Source organism: Gossypium hirsutum, chromosome A08 (assembly GCF_007990345.1).
Source record: "Gossypium hirsutum isolate 1008001.06 chromosome A08, Gossypium_hirsutum_v2.1, whole genome shotgun sequence".
Lineage (NCBI taxonomy): Eukaryota > Viridiplantae > Streptophyta > Magnoliopsida > Malvales > Malvaceae > Gossypium > Gossypium hirsutum.
Genome location: NC_053431.1, coordinates 114,867,431 through 114,893,360, shown reverse-complemented (window position 1 = coordinate 114,893,360; position 25,930 = coordinate 114,867,431). Strand labels below are relative to the sequence as shown.

Sequence of the window (25,930 nt, the reverse complement as noted above, 5' to 3'; positions counted from 1 at the left end):
GTTCCTGGCGGTGCGATTTGATGAATCGTGTGTGAAAATGGACGGTGAAGATGGTAACTGTGACCGGTAATTTTGATTACGTTGACTGTTTTTAACTTTTCATTTCTTTATTTCTTAAAATAGAAAAAAACAAAAAAAAAAACAGGAAATGGGAAAATCCGAAGTCGTCTCATATCTAGTGAAGATCACGTGGTGGAGGACGGTTGGTTAGAGACTTATTATATATCTACTATTTTATATCAACGGTCCGATATTTTCTTGATCTTGTTACCAAATAGTTTTGGACTGTTTGATGAGATTGATCAGTCCAACAATTGCAGATGTTGCCAAAAAGTAAACGACCGATCAGTTGGGATGTAATTAAATACTTTTTTCTTTTTTCTTTTTGCAACATAAGGATGTAATTGAATAGTGATAAACAATTTAGGAAAATCTACATTAAATACAATTAAAGTTCATTATTTATACTCTTATTTAAATCTCTAATTAAATTTGTATTACGAGTCAACAAGATATTAATTTGATTAAAAAATTATTTCGTATTTTACAATTCGGTGAGGAAAATTTTCATATTTGATTAACTCAATTAGAAAAAAAAATATGAAAATGGTTTTTTGTATTTAAAATATGTCATCTTATTCTAGAATACTTTAGTCTAAAAAAAACAAAAATATCCTTATCTATAATTTGCATACTATGACATGTGGTTCGATAAAATTAATTTTATCACTTGATTAAAGTTTTATCTTAAATTATAAATTCTTTAAAATTATTTTTAAACACATTTTAATCAGTTAAATCTCGTAATTTTCACATATATATATATCTATTTGTCTTTTGTTGATATTTATTAGTCAAAAATGCCCACTCAATTCAATAGACTGCAAACATTCATACATAAGTTATAGTAATAAAATGATTTTGACTGTACTTGAAGCTTTTGAATTTTAAGAAAATATGTTATGTTTAAATTTAAATAAAATTTGAGTAATTTAAATAAAAATTTTATGTAATTTTTAAATTTTATTACTTTAAAAAAATAAAAAATAAAAAGGTTTATTTTTGTTATTATTATATTTTTTAAGGCCATTTGAATATAATTTTAAAAGATGACAAACTTAACATGCAAATAGATTAAAAGTTGAAAACTATTTAATTTGATTTTACTATATACAGCATCTTTTTTTAGATTATATAATCATAATTTAATATAGTGTTATCATTGTGTCAGTCAACACCACTAGAAATTTTTTTTCGAAACATAAATGATTGGATCATGATTAGAGAAAAAAATGGTGCCATTAATTAGTCAAGAAGCATCAATAGATACTATAACAAACGGATTGTTTTTATAAATAATTTTTCCTCCAATCTATTTTTATAATTAATTAATATTTTTAGGTTATTTATATAAAAATCCCCAATGGAGGTAGAAGTTGAAATTTAATTAACGTAATAGTCGAAATGGGCAATTGGAGCACCCAACTTTGACGCTCCAGGTGCCGTCTTCGTGTATATATTATTTTAGGCTCAAATGCAAAATAGAAAATTATTATAAATAGTCCTCATGTTTTACCAAATTTTCATGATAGTTCCTTTCAATTGTTTTTGCTTTTTTTTCATTTTAAAACTATATTATTAGGTTTGAAGCAAAGAATTTGGTTTGAACTAGAAGTAAATATGACCTTTAATTTTTTAATTTCCTTTTTTCTAATTTATCTTGAAATTTTGATAAAATTATGAGAAACCATTTGTGATATTATTCCATTTTAGTAGAGTTTTGAGTGTAAAAAGATATTTGGACGGAATCTCGTTAGTGAAGAAGGTTTATACGATCTAAAGTGGGTATTTTTGGATAAATGCCTTGCTAGAAAGAGATAGTAATCGAGTTACAATAGACATTTCACATATGTATTTGAATATGATTTTTTTTGTCAATTATTTGAATGTGATTTAAAATTTTATTATTTTACATAAAATTTAATCAAATGATATCGATGTAAATCAACATTATATATTTATTGAACATGTAAGAAATAAGTATCGATTGAAGAATTAAATTTAAATTATATGTTATGTAATGAAATGAGTCCTCAAATCAAAAGGGAAAATAAAAATCCGATCATTAGATTAAAGAAAATTCTATTAAGGTAAGTTACATTGAATAAAATTTGTAATTGAGTGATTTTAAAGTTGTAACACTTAAAGAAAATCCATCATTTGGCAAGGAAATTAGAATTTCAATCAGGAATATAATATTTGATAATGCTCCAAAATAACGTATTTTTATGTATTAACCATATGTTTATTCTGGGCTTGATCCTACTAATTTGAGCTATTTATGTCTTTTTATCGATTAGGGACTGATTTGGAGGCAAAAGCAAAATTAAGGGACAAAAGTGCGAATTTGAAGACACAATGGGCTGATATGCGACGCAGGAAAAAGATTGTGCCAAAAGTGCAAAGCATGGAAGACACAAGGACTAAAAACGCAAAAAGAAGAGATTTTATTTTATAAGACTCCATTTTATTAGGATAATTAATATTAACATAATTATTAGGATTATTTAATTTTAAGATTTTATTTTAATTATCTTTATTTATCTTTAATTAATTGTATTTATCTTTTTAGAATTTAAGTTAAATTAGACTATCTCCCTAACACTATAAATAGGGGGTGAAGTGACTCTATTGGGGATTCATCATTTTCTGTAAACACTCTCCCCTGAAAGTCTAGGCTTTTATTTCTTCATATTTTCTTTCAATAAAATCCCCTTTTCCATTTTTATATTTATTTTCTTTTCCACCATTATCATGGCCACTAAAACCTATTTAGCCGAAAGTTGTCAATATTCCCAAAAAAAGGTTCTTGAAGCCTAGAATCCGTATTTAGCCTTCTTGCCAAGTATTCATCGTTTCTCCGCACTATGGGTTGACGCTTCCGTCCATGGCCCTTAAGAAGTAAGCTTTTCAGCATATGCAAAGGCGGCCACTTTGTATGTTTTGGAAGGATTACACAGTCGGTTCGTTAACTTACTGCGTTAGAGGTTGGCAAGCCAAAGAGAAAAAATGGCGTGGGATTCGCCATTGAGAAGCGTTGATCTAGCATAGATTACTGGCTAGAGTCAAGTTCCCTAAAAATCGTAAGTCCAATCTTTGGAGCTGGTGGTCGTAGGCGTCCTCTTTCACTATAACTGACTTACTTGAGTTGAGAAGGGTTATTTAAACGCCGAGGATTGAACCCAAGGCGGAATGAGACAACTGGAGGCTGGAATCTACCAATAAGAATTTATTTTCCTTTAACTCTCTTTATTATTTTTATATATTCTCCATCTCAATTTCTGTCATTTATTTAATTTCGCAATTTTAATTTAATTTAAATACTATTTTTATTTTTCCAAATCGAAATTCTTAATTCTGTTTTTTATTTTTTTATTTTTTCAGGAACGCAAGTTTCTTGGCCAAGATTTCAAGAAACGAACATTCGTACAATCCGGTCCTTGAGGATTCGACCCTACTTCCCCTTTACTGTTATTTTTATTATTTTACAGGGAATAGGATATTTTTGGTACTCTCAACGATCGCATCAAATTTTGGCGCCGTTGCTGGGGATCGATAACGTACTAATCTTATTTTTTGTTTCTTATGACCAGATCTGCTCCAGGAACTCTTGCGTTTGATTCGGAGATTGAAAAGACTGCGAGATCTAATCGCAAGGAAACAAAGCTAAGAAAAAAGCAGTCAACGGTGATTAGAACTCAAAGCAATCCACCGTCAAAAATCAGAATCGACGACGAAGTAGAGTCTAGGGTTAACGAAAACCCTACTCAAACTTTTGAAAGCGAAAAAGTCGAAGTCGATTCCCCTGAAGAAGTGTTTAACACTAGGGTTGACGAAAACCCTAATTTAGCACTTCAACCTATGGCTCAGACAATTCGACAACTGGTCGAAGCGCAGACAGAACAACCGCCACTATGCATCGCGTATCCTACTATGGATACTGATTTTGAATTAAAGTCAGGCTTGATTCAGCTACTGCCAACTTTCCGTGGGTTACAAAATGAAAACTCCCACAAGCATTTAAAAGAATTCCATATGGTTTGTTTGAGTATGAAACCTCAGGGGGTAATTGAGGATCAAATTAAATTGCGCGCTTTCCCTTTTTCCTTAGCAGATTTAGCTAGGGAATGGTTATTTTATTTACCTCCTGGATTCATTACAACTTGGGCTGATCTATCTCGCTTATTTCTTAATAGGTTTTTCCCTACATCATGAACGGCTGAGTTAAGAAGAGAAATCGTGGGCATAAGGCAAAAAAACGCAGAGACTCTATAAGACTATTGGGAGCGATTTAAGAAGTTGTGTACAAGTTGCCCACAACACGGTATAACGGAACAGTCTTTGCTCTAGTACTTTTATGAAGGCCTAAAACCCATGAAAATGAATATGGTAGACGCCACAAGTGGAGGAGCGTTGGTCAATATGACTCCACAACAAGTAAGAGACTTGATCTCCACGATGGCTGCAAATTCTCAGCAATTCCGAGCTAATCCTGAACCCCCTAGAAGGGTTCATCAGTTAAGTAATTCAACCTTAGAAGATAAAGTTGATAGAATTGCTAATATTTTGAATTCTCTTGTTGCAAAAAAAGTAAAGACAGCCCGAGTATGCGGAATATGTGCTACCCCTGAACATACAATTGATGCATGTCCCAGTTTGAATGATGATACTATGGCTCATTTAGATGCTGCGAGAAATTTTTCTAGGCCACCACAAAGGCGATACGACCCTTACGCAAATACCTACAACTCAGGATGGAGGGACCAGCCTAACTTAAGTTATGGGGCCAATCCACTATATAACCAGCCATACCAAAATTGGGTTCCACAGCAGCCACAAGATTCAGGTAATTCTCTAGAAACATTGGTCAATAAATTAGCAGCTAATATGCTTGATTTTCAACAAAAAACCGAGGCATCTTTAAGAGAATTGACCATATCAATTGAGAAATTAAACTTACAAGGGAAGCTGCCGTCACAAACAGAACCTAATCCAAGACAACACGCAAATGCAGTGACATTGCGAAGTGGAAAGGTATCGGAACCAATTCTTGGCAGAAATCTTGGCCAAGAAATTGCCCAGGAAAAACCCAAAAATGATGAACAAGTCCGAGCGAAACCCCCACTGCCAAAAATTCAACCTTCATTCCCAGGACGGTTAAATCAGTGACGAAAAATTAAGGAAGACAAGGAGATCTTCGAAACATTCAGGAATGTCGAAATCAATTTACCACTGTTAGATGCCATTAGACAGATTCTGCGGTATGCCAAGTTCCTCAAAGAGCTTTGCACCAACAAACGAAAATTAATAGGTAATGAAAAGGTAAGTGTTGGTGAGAATGTATCTGCAGTGTTACAGCAGAAAATGCCAGCAAAATGTGAAGATAGAGGCATATTTGCAATACCCTGCAAAATAGGTCATTTAGGAATTAAGAAGGCTATGTGTGATTTAGGGGCCTCCATAAATGTTATGCCTTATTCTATTTATGAATCACTTAACGCGGGTTTTTTGACAAAGACAGGTGTTATCATTCAATTGGCAGACAGGTCCATTGTGCATCCCGAAGGAGTCCTCGAGGACGTATTAGTCAAATTTAATGGGCTTATCTTCCCTGCAGATTTCTACGTGATAAAAATGGAGGAGGATAACGCTCTTGGGTCTTCAGACATCTTGTTGGGGCGACCTTTCCTTAGTACTACGAATACTAAGATTAACGTACGAAGCGGAATCCTCACAATGGAGTTTGATGGGGAGATCGTGAAGTTTAACATTTATGGCACTATTAGTCACCCAAGTGAAGTCTTGGACGTAAACCGTGTCGACATAATTGACTCATCAGTAGAAAAAACTTTTGAGCCATCTTATGGAGATAAATCTAAAATGATGTTTGATGATTTTGAATCTGTTAATAAATTATTGGCTCCTATGAATACTAAACTTCTACCTTTTGTTGTGTAGGCACCAGGTCTGAAATTAAAACCACTTCCCGAACATCTCAAATGCACATTTTTAGATAATGATGAGACCATTGCCGACTTAAAAGGGATCAACCCCTTGGAGGAAAATACGGAACCAAAGAAAGAGGCGCAAAGACGATTAAACCCAAATATGGTGGACGTGATAAAAAATGAGAATTTCAAAGCCCATACGAACGAAAGAATTTAGCTGGAACGGCCCTAATACTAGTTGAGGCGTCAAGCTAGCGACGTTAAACAAGAGCTTGTTGGGAGGCAACCCAATTTTTATTTTATTTTTATTTATTTTATCTTATTATTTTATTATTTATTATTTTCATATATTAATAAAATTCTCTTCTTTTAGGTAAATCGAAACGAAGATAGGAAGAAAGGAGAAACGAAAAATCTGCAGCCAAACAGCCCCTACTCGACACTTTTGGCCAGCAACTAGTGGATCTCATTACCATCATACTTGAACGACAGTAATTATATGGGGAGTTCCTCTACACATTTTTCTCCTATTTTATGTATTCCACATCGAGGACTATGTGTTTTAAGTAGGGGGGAGGCATTCCTTATTATTTCTGTCATTTTAGCTGCTGATTTGGTTGTTGCTGCCCATATAATTTTTTTAAGCATATTTTGCCTCTTTTCTTGCCCAAGAATTTGACCACGACTTGCCCACTGTTTGACCCACATGCATGAGTCTTATCTACTGAGTTAATTATGATTTTGCTTGATAGATTTCATCTCCACTGTTTTATTTCTTTTAGTTTAAATAATTATAATTAATGAAGTTAACCCTATCTTGATTTTGGTAAATTTGATTAAGTCTAAATACAAGAGGAAACTTAATATAATTGCATGCTTAAAATATTTTCATGACTATTAAGGTGGTTTCTGAAACTTATTTTTGACACTTGATTGTTTTTCCTAAGTCCACCAAAATTAAAATTTCGTTTAATAATAATAATAATGTTTCCATGGTTATGAGTGCAGCTTAAGACGTGACTAGCTGAGTAACCGGGGTAGGGTGCTTGGGTTATCATCCTATTTCGCGTCAAAAGATTGTGTGACGTGTTAGGTAAAACTCCGCTAACCGGAATTAATTTCTAAGAATGTGTTGGGCTGAGTAACCGGGGTGAGGTGCTTGGCTGTCATCTCTCTTCGCCTCAAAAGGTTCGATATATTTTTAGAAAAATTAAAAATTAGGAGTATGTTGGGCTGAGTAACGGGGGTGGGGTGCTTGGCTGTCATCTGTCTTCGTGTTAAAAGGTTCAATATATTCCTAAGTAAAAATAAATAAATTAAATCAAAATTCTATAAAAAAAGAAAAAAAGTCATATTAATAAAATGTGAGGACTAAAGGTAAAAACGAATAGGGTGTCTTGATAGGTTTGGTAAATTACCTAATTTTCATGAAATAATCCAAGTCGATCTTAATTTTATGTGTGTTAATTGGAACACTTTTTCAATTTTACTTAAATCAAGCTAAAGGTTCTCTTTATTTTTCGTATGCAGTTTCACTAATTTTTATTAAACTTTGGAGTAGTACTTCTTTCATGGTAGGATTTAATTTGCACAGTGGACAGGAACCATACTTGAAGGTAAGCATGGGCTAAGTAGGGGGAATTTGATAATGCTCTAGAATAACGTATTTTATGTATTAATCATGTGCTTATTCTGGGTTTGATCCTACTAATTTGAGCTATTCATGTCTTTTTATCGATTAGGGACTGATTTGGAGGCAAAAGCAAAATTAAGGGACAAAAGTGCAAATTTGAAGACACAATGGGCTGATATGCGACGCAGGAACAAAATTGTGCCAAAAGTGCAAGCATGGAAGACACAAGGACTAAAAATGCAAAAAAAGAGATTTTATTTTATAAGACTCTATTTTATTAGGATAATTAATATTAAGATAATTATTAGGATTATTTAATTTTAGGATTTTATTTTATTTATCTTTATTTATCTTTAATTAATTGTATTTATCTTTTTAGAATTTAAGTTAAATTAGACTATCTCCCTAGCACTATAAATAGGGGGTGAAGTAACTCTATTGGGGATTCATCATTTTCTGTAAACACTCTCCCCTGAAAGTCTAGGCTTTTATTTCTTCATATTTTCTTTCAATAAAATCCCCTTTTCTATTTTTATATTTATTTTCTTTTCCACCATTATCATGGCCACTAAAACCTATCTAGCCGAAAGTTGTCAATATTCCCAAAAAAGGGTTCTTGAGGCCTAGAATCCATACTTAGCCTTCTCGCCAAGTATTCATCGTTTCTCCGCACTACGGGCTGACGCTTCCGTCCATGGCCCTTAAGAAGTAAGCTTTTCAACATATGCAAAGACGGCCGCTTTGTATGTTTTGGAAGGATTACACAGTCGGTTCGTTAACTTACTGCGTCAGAGGTTGGCAAGCCAAAGAGACAAAATGGCGTGGGATTCGCCATTGAGAAGAGTTGATCTAGCATAGATTACTGGCTAGAGTCAGGTTCCCTAAAAATCGTAAGTCTAATTTTTGGAGCTGGTGGTCGTAGGCGTCCTCTTCCACTATATCTGGCTTACTTGAGTTGAGAAGGGTTATTTAAAAGTCGAGGATTGAACCTAAGGCGGAATGGGACAACTGGAGGCTGGAATCTACCAATAAGAATTTATTTTTCTTTAATTCTCTTTATTATTTTTATATATTCTCCATCTCAATTTCCGTCATTTATTTAATTTCGTAATTTCAATTTAATTTAAATATTATTTTTATTTTTCCAAATAGAAATTCTTAATTCTGTTTTTTTTTTATTTTTTCAGGAACGCAAGTTTCTTGGCCAAGAAATTGTCCAAGATTTTAAAAAACGAGCATTCGTACAATCCGATCCTTGAGGATTCGACCCTACTTCCCCTTTACTGTTATTTTTATTATTTTACAGGGAATAGGATATTTTTAGTGCTCTCAACGACCGCATCAATATTTGTATAGTTTCGTTAGAATCATTAATTTGAATTCAAGAAAAAATTGGGTTTCTTCGATACAATGTGTAGAGTGTACCTAGCAGTCTACGTTTATGTGCGCCTTAAATACTAGTAACTTTACTAGTACATAAAAAGTGGTCTCATCGTAAAGTTTCTATGGTTGCTTTCCAAAAGGATAAAGTAATATTTAATTTTTAAATTTTTAAAAAATTGGATTTCATTTTTCATATTAGTCTTAAAATTGGATAAATTTTCTTAATTTTAATTTATGTAATGACATGATATTTTGTTATTATGTCATATTATAACCTAAAAATTATAAGTTTTTATAAAAAATCTAGGCGATGACATGAACATGAACTAAAATTGAAAAAAATTGTCAAGGTGAAGGATTAATGTAGAGTAAAAATAAAATCTAGAGACCAAAGTGAAAAAAATGTTGATATTCACGTGGTATAAAAGAATAAAAAATAAATATATAATTATATTTGGATACACCAAATTTAGATAATTTAAATCTTAAGTTAGATTATTAGAGTTATCCATCAAAGTTACTATGTTGAGTTGAAATATTTAGAGATTTAATATAATTTGATTCTGAATCCAATGTAACATTGGGATATTGAAGCATCTTTGTCGGAACAGTTATCATCCATCTTGTTGCTTTTATCAGTTAAATTGAAACAGAGAATCTTGGGTGATGCTTCTTTAGATTTTTAATTTTTACTTTCTTTTTGGCCAATAATGTTGCTAGAATTTGGAAGTTGAAGCCACGGAAAAGAGTAAAAAGAGAGAATAATCTAACTTTATAAGTACTATCAAATTCAGTATGAATTAAAAATAATATTGTTCCCATGTCATGTGCAAGTGCAAAGTTGCTCTCCGGACAAAACTGGGAATCTCGGAAGAGGAAAATCATGGAAAACATGCAAGGCCTAAACAAGTTGCTTGAATGAAATCATTTGCCTTAGAACTGACATTTAGTGCCATCTTGAGTCTTTACACTGCTTTTAAGAAGAATACCAGCAATCCCTTTTGAAGTGTTTTTTTTTTTAATGGATTATACAGTTAAAAGTTTGGAAAACTTTAAAGTTTTTGGAAGTTTGGAAAACATAGGTGAAGACTATGGCACTATGTACTAACTAAGAATTTGCAGTCAATCTGATAACATCATTTAATGCCTGTCTCACAAGAACAAAAATGTCATAACTCCTAGCTAAGCCTAAACTCAGCACTACTTTTCGTGAACTCTAGATCGATTAAGAATAAGTTATACGAGCAAAGATTAGGATATACAATGAAATGGTTACGTGATTACAAGTAAAGATGACTGGATACGTCACCTCCGGCCACAATCCGTGTAACAATGCTTACATGATGTTGAGAAACCTGTTTAAATGTCTGGCAACCAGTCAAACTCATACCCACCATGGTTTCTCTGTTAAGTCCTTCGATAAAATATACCTGAAACTTGAATTATAAGGCAACCAGTCAATAACCTGCGATGATTTCTTCTTCGATTTACGGTCAATACATTTCTGTATCGAATTGTGGAGCTTCTTGTCAACATTTTTAGCAACCCAATTCAGGATATCATCTGAGCTGATAGAGGCTTCTTTTGCAAACCTTTCCAACACTCTTGGTAGAAATACTTTCTTTGACTTCTTCACAACTACATTTGCTTGAAGAAACTCTCTTTTTGCAACTTCCAGCTCTTCTTTAACATTTGATGCAGTGTAAACTTTTAGCTATTATAAAAAAGAACAAGTTAAGACGTGGTAGAAATTTTGTTGTCAACACTAATTTAGAATACAGATTTGTTTATCCTCCAAATATTTGTTGTCAAACCCGAGTAAATGATGGTTCGATTATCTTTTCAAAGTTTCATTCTGCATTTACCATGTAAAAGAGAAGTAGAAGTTACCACAGGATCAGAAAATGCACCAGTACAAAGAGCAAAGCAGGCAAGTGGTTGAGGATATGGAAGACCGAGTTTTGAACTGATAAATAGCCTTTCTTCACCAGATTTTTTCCTTAAGGCAGTAGAGAGGATGGTCTCTAGCCACTGTTATTCAACAAATCATAATCAGATATAAACACATAATGTTAATATTGCAACCTTCTGAAATGTTAACCCATTTCTATAAAAGAACGCTCAGATCTGAAAAGTAATACCCGTCCAATTCGAGGTGTGCAAAAGCAAAATATTGACTGCTCTATGGCATTTGCACTTATGATATGGTCACCAATGCTGTATGCAGCCTGCACTATACAGTAAAAAAACCTCAGTTATATCAATCTAATAACGACTAGATCAAAATAAAAGGATACTGAGATGCATTGGCTGCACCAACAAATATCAACATTATGTGTTTTTTGAAAGCCTGATCTTAAAAGTTGTCCAGAATATGTTTTGGATTAGATAATGAAAAGGACTACCTTGTGGAACAAGGCTAAACGTCTCAAAGAACTGTGGGGAATTCCATATGCTAAATATGCCAGAAATAAAAGGCAAAGAAGAGAGTTAATAATAGTGTATAAAAACAAAGACAAAACCAATGAGTTGTTAACTAAATATAAGCTTACATGCATAATAAGGGCATTGTACACATTGATCCAGAATGCAATCTGAGCACTATATCCCATCTGACTTACTGTCACTTTTTCTAGCTGTTCTACCAGAGCTCTGAAATTGAAGAAATGATGCACAAATTATGTCAGCTTTAAAGAAGTTTCTCTTAAACTGATAGAGCTTAAGGAAGCTTTTCCTCCAAAGTTTCTCTATCTTTATCTAATTAGTCTTTACTTACATAGTTATGCATGTAACTGTGGATCTGTAATAGACCAACCTGTAGTTGCTAATGGCAATAGATGCACGAGAAAATTGGCTCTTATCCGTTGATATCCAAGATATCTCAATATTGGATGTGCAAGACAAATCCTGGTCCTCTCCAATGCCGCGTCTAGGTAGTACAACATTAGTTGATGACCTTGACAATAAAGGTGATCGGTTTTTCTCGGAATTCAGAGATGTTGCACTACGAAGCCAGCAATATACTGCTGCCATACACTTGACCATCTCCTCAGACAACTTGCTTGGACATTGGCAAAGTTGTGCTTTCAGGGTTTGCAGAACTGAGTTTTTCTCCATCCCCTGAACCTTCTCCTGAACCTGAAAGTTAAGTGAGGATAAGAAAGTACAAAGGAAAACATGCATGGCATTATATGACGGGCCAACCTAGTATTCATATAGGTGTAAACATTTCTTACCTTAATTGGGTATGAACAAGACATGTCAAATAGAATTTCACTTTTTCCACAGAACTGTGAAGCATCAATACTTCTAGAGGTTCTTTTCCCTGAGTCATTAGTGGAAACTAGAGCTTGCAAAGGCCTCAGAGGAAACTTTTTTGATGAACAAAATGCGCTTGAAATAATACTCGGGTGTTTCCTTGATGTATGTTTTGTACGAGCGGGAGAAGCCTTGCCGGAGCTTTGCCCAGAAGGGGGCCGACTAACACAATGGTCAAAAATGCTCCTATAGAGGGAGAGTACATGTTGCTCACGGTTTGCAACCTCTTCCTCAAGTAACTCGATCTCAGTTATCAATTCTTTTGTCTGAAATTAATCAGTTCAGTATTGTAGTTGTTAAGTATACATTCAAGCACAGAGACCTCTACATAACTCATATATAGATCAGAAATATGTAAAACATGTTAATATATGCAGGCAACTCTATGAAATCTACATGCTGAATAGTAACTTCTGTCTTGTAGAGAATGAAACCTAGAGTAGACCAAGGTCTCGTATACAATTTTCAAACAGTTCTAACTGCTAAGAAGTCACATGTTTCTAAGTCGTAATGTTACCTGTGCAGCAAAATGCCTGTGTCCTGGAGATAAAGTGCTTGAAGCCCGCCCCATTGCTCTCTCAAGCATAATTCGCATAGATTTTTCTTGTTGCAAACGTAATTGCAGCAGTTCAATCTGTAAAAGGGGAAAACCATGGTTAATGCTATTGCTGAAAATGCAGCAAAAGACTTCATAATTCATAATACAGCCATTCAGCTTTAGCCAAACCAGTGATGCCATTATTTTCTGTGCAAATTAAGGACTTATGTATAGAATAAAGAGTATTTGCCCATCTATTGCCCAACTGAAGTGGAACTAAAACGGTTCATCTTCACCGAAGAAATTGTACAGAAAGTGAGTGTCTAACTCAATATATGAATACAAATGCACAATAACATAACATCATGGTAATTTACTGTATCTGTCAGTGGTGAAGATGCTTCTTTTCTGTCATCTATGTGAAGGAAAATTGTGAGAATCGTGTTTAAAAGTGAACATCCAGTATTTGCAGAACCAACATTCTAATCAAAGGAAGTTGTCTAATTTCAAGGCTTACATCTTTCTCCAAAGAGGCTCGCTGGTTCAACGAAGGATTTTTGTTTCTATAAGCAGACCGGTCAAGACAAGGACCTGGAGTCCTATAAGCCCTAGTAGATAATGGAGATGCCTGCAATGTTCATATTCGAAAAAACCGATAGTGAAAACATAAAAACAGAGAAGACTTTCTTGGCATTTTTACGAATTGATTCTCACATGTAACTCCTCCTGTTGTTTCTTCTCGGGATGCAGAACTCCATCTCTTGAAACATCCAAATCTCTGCCTGAGGCACTGTAAGAAAAACAAGTAAACTGTCATCATGATGCACCATTTTCACTTTATTAGGTCCCAAATCTTTCACTTTCTGATCAAGTTAAAAGCATGTCAAGAGCCTAACCTCCTAAAAATACCACATTAGAAAAGAAAGTTTGAGGAAGAAAGGAAGCAAGCACCATCCAAGTACAAAGAAAAATAAACCCAAGAAGCTGGATTACCAGCATAGGAAACTAGTAAAGTGAAGAAGTGTGACCTCTTCGAACGCCTATGTTGAGCCTGAACACGTGGATATGATGATGACCAAGAACAATCTTCATTCTCTCTTTTCTCCTCTTGTGGCAACTGCAGCTGCTTCTTCCTGGCCTAAATGGAAACCATCCATTGCCCTTGTGTCATCAACTCTACACACACTATTCTAATCTTTCACATTCTTTAACACTATATAATATAACAATGGTTTACCATTATATTATTGACAGAATAAGTTCAAACGTGAGAAAAATAAATAAAACCCGACAAATATATATGATTGTTGTGACAAAAAGGGCAAGGCTTGAGAGTTATAGTTACATCAAATGGAGGTACAAATGTTTGCAGTGATTGAATTCAGAGGAAACTTTAATACTGAGATTTGAAATATGGGATTTTTTTAAGTTTGTAAAAAAGAGAAAAAGAATATGAAATAAATAAGGCAAAGGTTACCAGTTATGAGTCTCCAATGGGACCGGGTAGTTGCCTGCTTAGAATTCAATTTCAGCACTTGAGACAGAGAGTTGTTGAGTGCATTGAATATGAGGAGTTATTTCACTTCCATCTTTTTTCTGTCTTGCTCTTTAATATTTTCTCGAGAAAAAAAAAAAGGGTACCGTTAGAATTTTGAAATTTATGAGAAAATTGCAGAATCATTAGGGTTCTACAAAAGTATAATGGATGTCTGCCATTAATCTTCCATTGATTGACTGAGTTTCCCGCCAGAATTCTGTTGCCTGTTTAGTCGGTCGGGACTCAGGCCAAAGGAAAGTCATTATAGGTTAAAACTATAAAACCGTGCAATAGAAATTAAAAGGGGTTCTGACAATATTACAGTAAGTAATTTATTTAGCTCACTTTTGATTTATTTTATTTTATTTTTAAATTTTTAAATAATTTTAAATATAAAGATAATACGTTACAGTGTGTTTAAATTTACGTTTTCTTATATTTATTAACTATATATATATCACCATAAGTTTTATTTACATATACGAGATTCATCTAAAAGTAAAATAGGCTGTAATCCTCTTTCCATACAAAGCATTTATCGCTTAACAATCCTACGGATGGTTAGAATGAACTTATAATTATGCTTATAATAAGAAGAAACAAAAGAGAATGGACAAAACTTTAGCGAACATGCTATTTTCTACCAACAACCCTAAATTCATAAACAAAATAACTTCTTGCATTTACTAAGACAATTATTACAAGGAAATTGGAGTTAAATATTGTAAATTATGTAAATAATTATAGTAATCTATATCTAAACCTCATCTAAATGGGTTACATTCCAATTTTATACGATTTCATATATTTTTACCTAATTAATATTTTTATTAATTTAACTATTGAATTTATTATATTTGTTATGCATGTAAATTTTCAAATCAATTAGATATATCTATAATATTGATCTAAAATATTGTTTATATGAATATTTATTGAATGGTTGAAAGTTTTTTACGTAAAAAAAATAGTCAAAAAATTTTAATTTATGACAAATTTGACATGCATGAGTTATATGAATAAAATATGAAATATGATTGTAACGGCCTAATTTTCAGTGATGTCAGAAATGGTTATTTGAGACCACTAAATCCGACAAGTAAGATTGAATAAGATAGTAATTTAATAGTTATGAGTCAAGTAAGAATTTAGAAGAATTTGTGAATTTAGTGAATTAAAAGAATTTATTAGGTCAAACGGTCAAAAAACGAGGTATCGAGACCTCAAATTTGAAAACCGAGCCATAAATATTTTTATAAATATTTGTGGCATATGATTAAGTTAGTGTTAAATTTTGATTGACAAATTTTAACGTTTGGGTAGTCAATTAAATAAAAAGGACTAAATTGTAACAAATGTAAAATTTGCTAGAAGGATTAAATAGCTCAAGTGTTAAAAGAAAGAGGATTTAAAGGGAATTAAGCCTAAAAATGAATAGGTTGGACGGCAAGGGCAAGAAAATCAGCAGAAAAATAAGGGAAATAAGAACAAAATTGGAAATTTTACAACTTTAACATATAAAATAAGGACAAAATTGAAAAATCTAGAGATTTCTTCATATTTTCTCAGCCAAAACGCCATATGAGGTCTTTAGAAAGCTGGTTTTTCATATTTTTACATCATTTGAGTTTAATTCTTTCTTTTTCTTAATAATTTTTATATTTTTATGACTTTTACAATTAGGTCCACTTATAGAATTCATTAGTTTTTGATTTGGTGGGTGAAATTGGAAGTTACCCTGGTTGATTAAGGGAATTTTATGATGAATTATTATGAAATTTAAGTTCTAATTTCATATTAAGGTAGTTTTATTAAGTGATTTTGATAGAAAATGGTATTTAGGACCTAATTGTGAAAAATTGTGAATTAGAGGTTCGTGTTGAAATTAAGAATATAAAAGGTTTTGAAATAGATTATAATGATAAAATAAAGTGTTAATTGAGAAAAATTAGTTCAATTGATGGGTGAATTGAGTAGAGACTAAATTGTAAAAACTGTAAATTTTGGGATAAAAGTGTAATTTTGAAATTTAAAGAGCATAAATTGTGAGGAGAAATAGAAAGGAAATAAATGCTAATGAGTGAAAATATTTTATATTATAGATCAAGAATCCAAAGACGAACGAGGAAAAGAAAAAGTTACGGAATAGTTCCTAGATTTCGAAATCTTTTACAAATCAGCCGGTTAAGTTCATATGGTTGAATTTACATGTTTATTTATGAATGATTGAATGATATAATGTGTTATTATATATGAATTTGTTGTGGGATTGTGAAAATTATGTTAAAATGAAAGAACAAAGGTGGAAATTCAAATTAGGAAAAACGCAGGATTGAGTATGTTCGTATCGTGACATGTGATGAATTGACAGATAAGACCATGGTTGATCCATGGCAAAGTTGTGAAACATAGGTATGGTATCATCCATACTGAGTTGTGAAACGTAGATATGGCATTTCCCGTACCGAGTTGTGAAATGTAGGTATGGTATTTCAATAAGGAAAACCATATTGAGTTGTGAAACGTGGCACTGAGCAACGACATACTCAATTTCATAAGACGTTTCCTAATTTGATAATAAGTAATATATAAGGTGTGAACTAAAATGAAAAGGGACCGTGTAGTTGCTAATGTTGAGCTCAACTAAGTGAAGTATTATAACAATGGTTGTGGATGGCAGGGAACTATAGTAAATGTTTTACTATTGTTTGGAAATATTATGATTGGTAAGCATTACTTTTAAACCTATGAACTTACTAAGTCTCAATAAGCTTACTGGTGTGTGTTTAATATTTTTATGTAGATTGAATTAAAGGAAAGTTGGTAGATCGGATCATCACAACAAAGCTCACTATCCAGATCAATTCCAGTAGCTTTTGTTTTATGTTTAAAGATTTATATGGCATGTATAGAGTTTAAATGAAATGAAGTAAAGATGTTATAAACTAGTTAACAACATTTTGTACTAAAACAGTTTTTGGTTAGTAGCAGTAGTTCGATTTTGAAAATTCACCATAAATTATGGAAATCAAATTAGAAGTTGATAAGATATGAAATTAAATCCTATTGAATCTAGTTTTACATGGAAGAAACGTTGTAAGCAAAAGACTTTCATATTAGGAGATACTTGAATCTTTTTGAGACAAGGTCAGAGTGATTTTGAGCTCCCCTGTTCTGACTTTGGAAAATCATTAAAAATTATAAAATAAAAATTATGGGTTATAATTTATATGCTTAAAATCCTTAATGAGTCTATTTTTAAAAGAAACAAGCGGGAACATCATTCGAATCCCGTATGAGGAGATAATTAATTTTTAGTGAAGAGGGGTCAGAATTGTCGGACAGCGAAATAGGGGAGACTTTAAAAAATAAATTGTACTTATTGGCTAGACCAAAAATTCTAAAAATTTTATGGTAGGAAAAGATATGTGAGTCTAGTGTCAGGAAAAATTATCGGATCTTAATTTGGAGTTTCGTAGCTCATTATATTAATAATTAAGTGACTATGACTCAAGTGGACAGCTTTGATGTGAATATAAGTAAATAATGAAATTTTTGTGTAATTATTCCGTAAACTTCAGTAACATCTTGTCACTCTGTTTCGGTGACGGATGTGGGTTAGGGGTGTTACAATGATGGTGGGATTATTAAAATATTCATAATACAAAAATATAAAAAGGATGTAAAACTACTTCAATTTTACATTTTACATGGGTGTAAATGGATCCCTCCTCAAATCTAAATATATATATACTTACTATATAAAAGTATCAATTCCAAAATAGGTAGGGATCTACTTGCACGGGTTAACACCCTTTTATATATTTTTGTACAATTAATAATTTAATGATCTAATCGTCATATTTTATATTCCATTCATAATAGATCATGTTTATCAAATTTGACGTAAATTTAAGATTTTCTAACCATTTGTTACATAAAAAAAAATTCAACCATTCAATAAATATAAATATATATAGTACTTTAGATCAATATGATAAAGATATTAAATTGGTTTGAAAATTTACATGCATGACAAGTGCAATCAAGGGCGAAGCTAAGAAATTTTTTTAGGGGGCTGAAATTAAATTGTAATATTTACGATAGTAAAAATACAATTTCACCATTTTAATAGTTTATATCTTTATAATTTTTAAAAGATTAAATCAATTTTTTTGTCATTTTTAGAAGACAAAGTGTAATTTTACCTTTACTAATTTAAAATTTTAAAAATTATAAATGATCTAAATGAAAAATTTTCTATTTTAGGGGCGTCGGGGCCTTGTCAGCCCCTAGCTAGGCCCGTGAATGTATTCGCATTGATAAATTTAACAGATAAATCATTAAAATATTAATTGTACAAAAAAGTTCGAAAATATATAATAAATCCCTCATCTTCTAAAATTATAAAGAGTAAACGGGATATTTATCCTTAAAATTTTAAAAAGGAATTATTCAATTTTTTAAATTAAAAGAATATTAATAAAATATATTTTCATTAAACCCCATATTAAATTGAAATTCCTTAGGTTCTCCTCAAAGTAAATTCATTAATTGATTTTAAAAAAAATAAAAATAATATTTTATTATTATATATATTTAAATGGTAATGTTGAGATCACATTGATATTCGAAGGTAGTTTTGAGCAATGCCAGAAGTAGTACTAACGTTGTGTTTAGTAGTTCTTTTTAAAAGTACTTTTGACATGAAAAGCACTTTTAAAGTAAAAGAAAGGCTAAACAAGTAATTTTTGAAGGAAATTTTTGGCTTTTAAAAGCATTTTTCCCCAATGGAGAAGTTAAAATTTTTTATTTTTCTCTCCCAAAAGTACTTTTGACAGCATAATTACTTTTTCATCCCTCCAATACACAATTCTTTTTTTTCTCTGGTTAATTGTTTAAAAAATATTTAAAATTTATTTTTCATATAATAAAACATTAACAAAAAATTATAATAAATTATTTTTTTATATTCTTACTAAAATATCATAATATTAACTAATTTAAATATTATTTAAATATTTATTTGTTACTTTACAACACCATTGTAACACCCCTCGCCCGCATCCGACGCCGGGACGGGGTTCGAGGTGCTACCTGACTTTTACTAACAATTCCATACTAAACAGGGCCATGAAATCTCAAATAATTAAAAACTTTTATTTTCACATACAATCTGTCCCATATACGGGCTTACGAGGCCCAAAATATACATCCGGAATGGTTCGGGACGCAACCGAGAACTCATGAAAAACTTAGAAAATCTCTTGCATCAAGGCTTCATACGCCCGTATGGGTATAGAGCACACGCCCGTGTGCTAGGGACACGCCCGTGTCCCAAACCCGTGTCCAAAAACCTGGACAAATACAAGGCTATTTTCCAAGCCATTTTGTCACACTCACAATAGATACACGCATACTTATACAATAACATACAACATGGCAAAATTAGGTACTTAAACATTCCTAACATGTCATGATTATGGCAATTTCACATGCAATAGATATCATAGATTTTACTCACATCTTTACCACATTCATACTATAATCATTATAAACTCATCACATGATACCATAGCACATGCATGCATAATTAAAATAGATTTACAACCCCATAATCCAAATAGGCCAACACATATGGTTAAAGCCATATCACATACTCTAATATTTAAACTCCTATACATGCCATAGGCTCAAAGTACTTGAAATCACCACACCAATAGCGTTAGCTTGACAGTGTGATAATATCTCTGGCGGCCTCCAACCCGAGCTAACCTCGAAACTCTAGAAAACATGGGAAAGAAGAGGGGGGTAAGCTTTCGCTTAGTAAGTTCATATGAAAACAATAAGCACCCATTAACTTGTTTTATCAATGTTTACAACATATTCTCAAGTTCACTACAAGCTGTCTTTCTGAGCAACGGTCACTAAATTATTTATATCTGGAGCTACGAAACTCTGAATTAAGTTCCGTTAATTTTCCCTGAAACTAGACTTTTTTTCCTTTCTTCCATAAAATTTTCAGAATTTTTGGTTAATCTAAATAGTACAGTTTATTCCTCAAAGTTATCCCTGATTCATTGTCTGACAGTTCCGACCCTTCTGTACTAAAGTTCAATTATCTCATAGTACAAGACTCGAATAATGTTATCGTCTATTTCTCTTGAAACTAGACTCATATGTCTACTTACTAATTTTTTCTATAATTTTTTTTGGTTGGGACAATTAGTACAGTTTATTAGTTAAAGTCTCCCCTGTTTTAGGGTATGACCACTCTGACCCCTGTGCACTACAAACCGAATTTCTCCCTGTACAAAATTCCAACGACCATGGCGTTTATTTCCCCTAAAAATAGACTCAATAATGAATCCATGCATGTAAGGTATGACTCTTAATAAGTTTTTTAAAATTTTTGGTGAATTTCTAAATTCAGAACAGGGGATCTCGAATTCATTCAAACCCTGTTTCACAAGAATTCAAATATCACACAATATGGAATTCTTTTTCTTCCCCTGTTTCTTTCATGTGAAAATAGACTCATTAAGCTTTAATCCCATATTTTATTCTGCCTCTAACTCATTTTACACTATTTTTAGTGTATTTTCAAAGTTACACTACTGCAGTAACTCAAATCTGTCAAGGCTAAATTACTCATTCATGATCATTGTTCACAAAATTAATACAACATCGTTTGTATAATCATCACCGAGACATTCATATCACATTTTCATTTATCATCTTACCATATTGTTGTTATGTCGAGTTTTCAACCCGAGGGTTAAGTACATACCTATTCAAAGTATCCATTTCACAACATTTACCAATACGTCCCTTTCATCTCGAGTATTCCTCCATTTGAGTAGAGTTTTACCCGTTGAACACATTGGAATATAATTCGGATAAATGGAAAGTTTGCACATAAGTGCCACATATGTAGCCAAGCTACCATGTAACCCACCCATAAGTGAACTCGGACTCAACTCAACGAGCTTGGGCGTTCGCATCCATAAGTGAACTCGGACTCAACTCAACGAGCTCGGATGCCTAGTTACATCTCACGAACTCGGACTCAACTCAACGAGTTCGAACATTCGCATCCATAAGTGAACTCGGACTCAACTCAACGAGTTCGGATGCTCAACCATCCTAGTGACATGTCACTTGTATCCTAATCTATTCCTAAGGTTCAAACGAGATTTTCCTCGAACACATCTCCTTGCCATCTTCCGTAAAATACCGAAACCAATACTCGGTAGCACTTTATATTTAACAAATAATACACTTAATTTGCATTTTATTCGAAAATAACCACAAAGCATATATTTCATGGTAAAAATCAGCATATCATATATTTAACATCAATAACTTAAAAATAACAATTATGCTATATTATTTACACATGAACTTACTTGGTTGATTTGTAGAAGATATTGAAATTTAGGGACTATTCCGCAACTTTTTCTTTTCTTCGTTCTTCTTTGGATTCTTGATCTATAATGTAAAATATTTCTACTCATTAGCATTTATTTGACTTCTATTTCACTTCACAATTTATGCTGTTTAAATTTCAAAATTGCACTTTTACCCCAAAATTTATAGTTTTTACAATTTAGTCCCTACTCAATTCACCCATAAATTGAACTAATTGAGAATTGTTTTATCATTATAAACTATTTCACAACCTTTGATATTCTGAATTTCAACACCAACATCTAATTCACAATTTTTTTCACAATTAGGTCCTAAATACCATTTTCTATCAAAATGACTTAATAAAACAACCTTAATATGAAATTAGAACTTCAATTTCATAATAATTCATCATAAATTGCCCTTACTCAGCCAGGGTAACTTCCAATTTCATCCACCAAATCAAAAACTAATGAATTAGATGATTGGACCTAATTGTAAAAGTCACAAAAACATAAAAATTACTAAGAAAAAGTAAAAATTGAACTTACATGGTGCAAACATATGAAAAACCAGCATAGGAGACCTGCTACGGCGTTTCTGGCTGAGAAAGATGAAGAAATGTCTAGATTTTTCAATTACATCATTATTTAATTACTAACTTTTATGCTATTTCCAATTTTGCCCCTTGTTCGCATTGTTTTCTTGCTTATTTCATACCCAAACCGTCCAGCCATTAACCTTTGGGTCTAATTGCTCTTTAAATCCATCTTTTTAAATACTTAAGCTATTTAATCACATCTCACAAATTTTACACTTAGTTCAATTTGGTCCTTTTCACCTAATTAATTACCGAAATCTTAAAATTTCTTGACGAAACTTTAATACTAACTTATTTACACTCCATAAATATTTCTAAAAATATTTATGGCTCGGTTTATGAATTCGAGGTCTCGATACCTCATTTTTATTCCGTTTTATCTACAACTTCCTATACTACATAATTTCATTTAATATCCAAGTGACCGAAATGCCCTTACTACTAAACTTTCCAAAAATTCCATCCATGTCCAATTTTTGTCCATAGACTTACAAATTGGTCAAATTGCTCTGTAAGGACCTCTAATTAATAATCTAATTCAATTTTATGCAAAATGCTTCTAGAACACAAGTTTTGCAATTTATTCAATTTAGTCCCTAATTTCAAATTAAGCACTTTATGCATAGAATTTCTTCACGAAATTTTCACACAATCATGCAATCATATCATAGACCTCAAAATAATTATAAAAAAAAAATTCTTTCTATCTCATATTTGTGGTCTCGGAACCACTATTCCGACTAGGCCCAAAATCAGGATATTACAACCATGTCTAAAATGGACATTTTATTTCTCAAAAGCACTTTTTTATAGAAATACTAACTACTTAAATCTTAAACCAAAATTTCAAAAGTACTTCTCAAATAACTTTTCTAAAGTAATTTTTAAAAACATTTCTCAAAAGCAATACTAAACTAGCCCTAAGACTAGTTCCAAGTGCTTTAGGCATAATTAAAAGTGCAAAAAAATGAATTACACAAAAGATGATTATGCAGTTTGGATACCCTACATATGTGGGGCCTTTCTCATTTTAGACATGTTTGTTGCACTAAAAAAAACACCGTTAAAAAATTATTTAAAAAAAATTGCCAAATTATGAAACATATTTTACACAAAAGCATCTAAATACCAAAAAAATTAACTTTTTCATAAAATCAATCTATTTTCATAAATATTTTTGAGAAGTTGTATCAAGGGAAGCAATCAAAGTTTAAGTTTCTTTTAAGAGTAAATTGCACCTGAGGTCACTAAGCTATTAGAAAGCTTACATTTTGGTCACTCAACTTCAAAAATTTACAAAATGGTCATCAAATAATTTGAAAGTTTTCATTTAAGTCATTCAGATATTAAAATCGTTGTTGTATGGCCTCCTTTATTCGCATGCTTGCACCAATCGAAAGTTCTCATTCCCATTATTTTCCTCAATTCAAAATTTTTCATGAAATATCTTTGAATGTTATGGATATACAAACCAAAATCCAAATATTTTTCTTCTTCGATCTCTGAAACTAATCGTCAAATTCACTTAGATCTAAGGTATGCTCTTCTACTTGCTTATGGGTATTGAGCTATTATAACAATTGTCAAATTGTCATTTGAAGCTCACAAGTTGGATTTTTAAAAAAAAAATTGACAAAAGTGATTTAAATATATGAAAATTTTCAAATAATTCAGTGTCCATTTTGTAACTTTTAAAGTTAAATGATCAAAATGTAAACTTCTAATAGTTTAATAATCTTAAATGTAATTTATCCAAAAAAACTATTATGTTGATTACTTAAAACATACATTATGACATCCTTCACGTACAAAACATGAGAGCTAAACTAACAATTTTAAAAATTATTATTCGAATTTGTTGATGAAAACTTGTAATCCATGTTGAAAATCAGAAAGTGTTCACATTGAGATTCCTTTTTTAGATTATTTCGTTCAATGATTCTACAGTTTAAGTTCATTGTCATTACTACAAGCCATTTTCGTTAGATAATTTGCAACTTTATTTTTTTCTCTAGAAATATGTTGGACTCGCCATTGAACTACCTTTGCCAATAGCTGGTGAATGCGTCTGATCAAGACAGAATTTGAGTCCCTTGATAACTTATCTCGAATAGCCTGAATTGCCTCCATACTATATGTATTAATCAATACTCTATCATGTCCCTGATCTAAGAGAAGAGCCAAGCCATTGAAGATGCCTCATAATTCAGCTTCTAAAACTGAACATATCCCCCAATACTGGTTAAAGCCTAAAATCCATTTCCCACTCTAATATCGCATAACTCCTCATGCTTTTGCGAAGCCTGATTTTGCCTTAACAACGCCATCATTGTTCATCTAGATCCAATTACCTGACAATGCTAAAGATGAAAACATTACATACCTCTTATCTATATTTGGTTTCTGAACAGAGGCGAACTATTTGGCCCAATAAAAAGAAAATTTGATCACTTCATCAATACTTCAAGAAACACCTTGAAACACATGAAGGTTGTGATTTTTCCAAATGGGCCAGGAAATTAAGCTAAAAAAACATGCTAATCCACCACACCTATAGAAATATTCAAATGATTTTGTAAATTCGCCGTAAACCATTCCTTCAAATTTCCAGAAAAAAAAACCATGTGTTTGTCCACTAGAACCACCTGAGCCCAAATAACTTTTGTCGCACTACAATATCTGATAACATGTAAAGCATCACCATCCTTCTCACATGAAGTTATGGCCACAAAATCCACATGCACTATTACCCATATACCCCTTCTTACACATTCCACATAGGTAAGGAGTTAATCTTTAAATGCCATCCAGATAAAGAATCTCACCTTTTGTGGTCCTTGAAGCTTCTAGGGAATCTGCCATACCCCGTACTTCAGATTCCATATCGTCTCATAAAAATTCTAGTAGGCACTTTTAAGAGGCAATTGGTTGTACTATAACAACATGAGACCTTTAGGAAGGGACATTTGTAACAACCCGATTTAGACCCTAATCGGAACGGTGGTTTTGGGACCACGAATCTGAGTTATAAAAATATTTTAATATTATTTTTCGTGCTTATAATATGTGAATTGATATCTGTGAAAGTTTCGTGTGGAAATTTTATCATTTGTGTGCTTAATTTGAAAAAATGACTTAATCGCGTAAAATGTAAAAATGGCTAGCCATTTGTTAAAAGTGCCTATTTGCTTTTATTAAATAAAGGTGAGGTCCTTATGATGAAATTGGACCATTATAAAGTTAGTGGAATTAATGGTTTGGAAAAGTTGTTAAATGGATTATTTTTGAAGGTTAGTTTTGTAAATTAGTAAAATAAATTAATAAAATAAACAAATGCATGAAAATAAAGCCATTATCACCTTTGTTTTTGCCAAAAATCAAAAGAAAGGAAAAGATGAAAGCTTGTTGAACATTCGGCCATGGTTAGCTTGATTTGATCAAGAAATGTAGAAATCGGATTTGGACCGGAGAAAAACCAAAGTTGTCGACTAGTTGTCTCGTC

General features: G+C 32.1%; 1 protein-coding gene across 1 annotated transcript; it reads right to left on the bottom strand.

The window, feature by feature from the left end:
* Positions 1–10,129: 10,129 nt before the first annotated feature.
* On the bottom strand, positions 10,130–24,558 carry LOC107934079 (uncharacterized). Its single transcript, XM_016866422.2, has 12 exons — positions 24,472–24,558; positions 13,909–14,018; positions 13,595–13,670; positions 13,398–13,508; positions 12,860–12,976; positions 12,261–12,608; positions 11,840–12,162; positions 11,577–11,676; positions 11,430–11,489; positions 11,166–11,252; positions 10,915–11,055; positions 10,130–10,738 (listed from the first exon to the last, which is right to left on the bottom strand). The coding sequence occupies exons 1-12, from the start codon at positions 24,556–24,558 to the stop codon at positions 10,409–10,411; spliced, it is 1,890 nt and encodes a 629-aa protein (XP_016721911.1). The 3' UTR covers positions 10,130–10,408.
* Between the last annotated feature and the right edge of the window lie 1,372 nt (positions 24,559–25,930).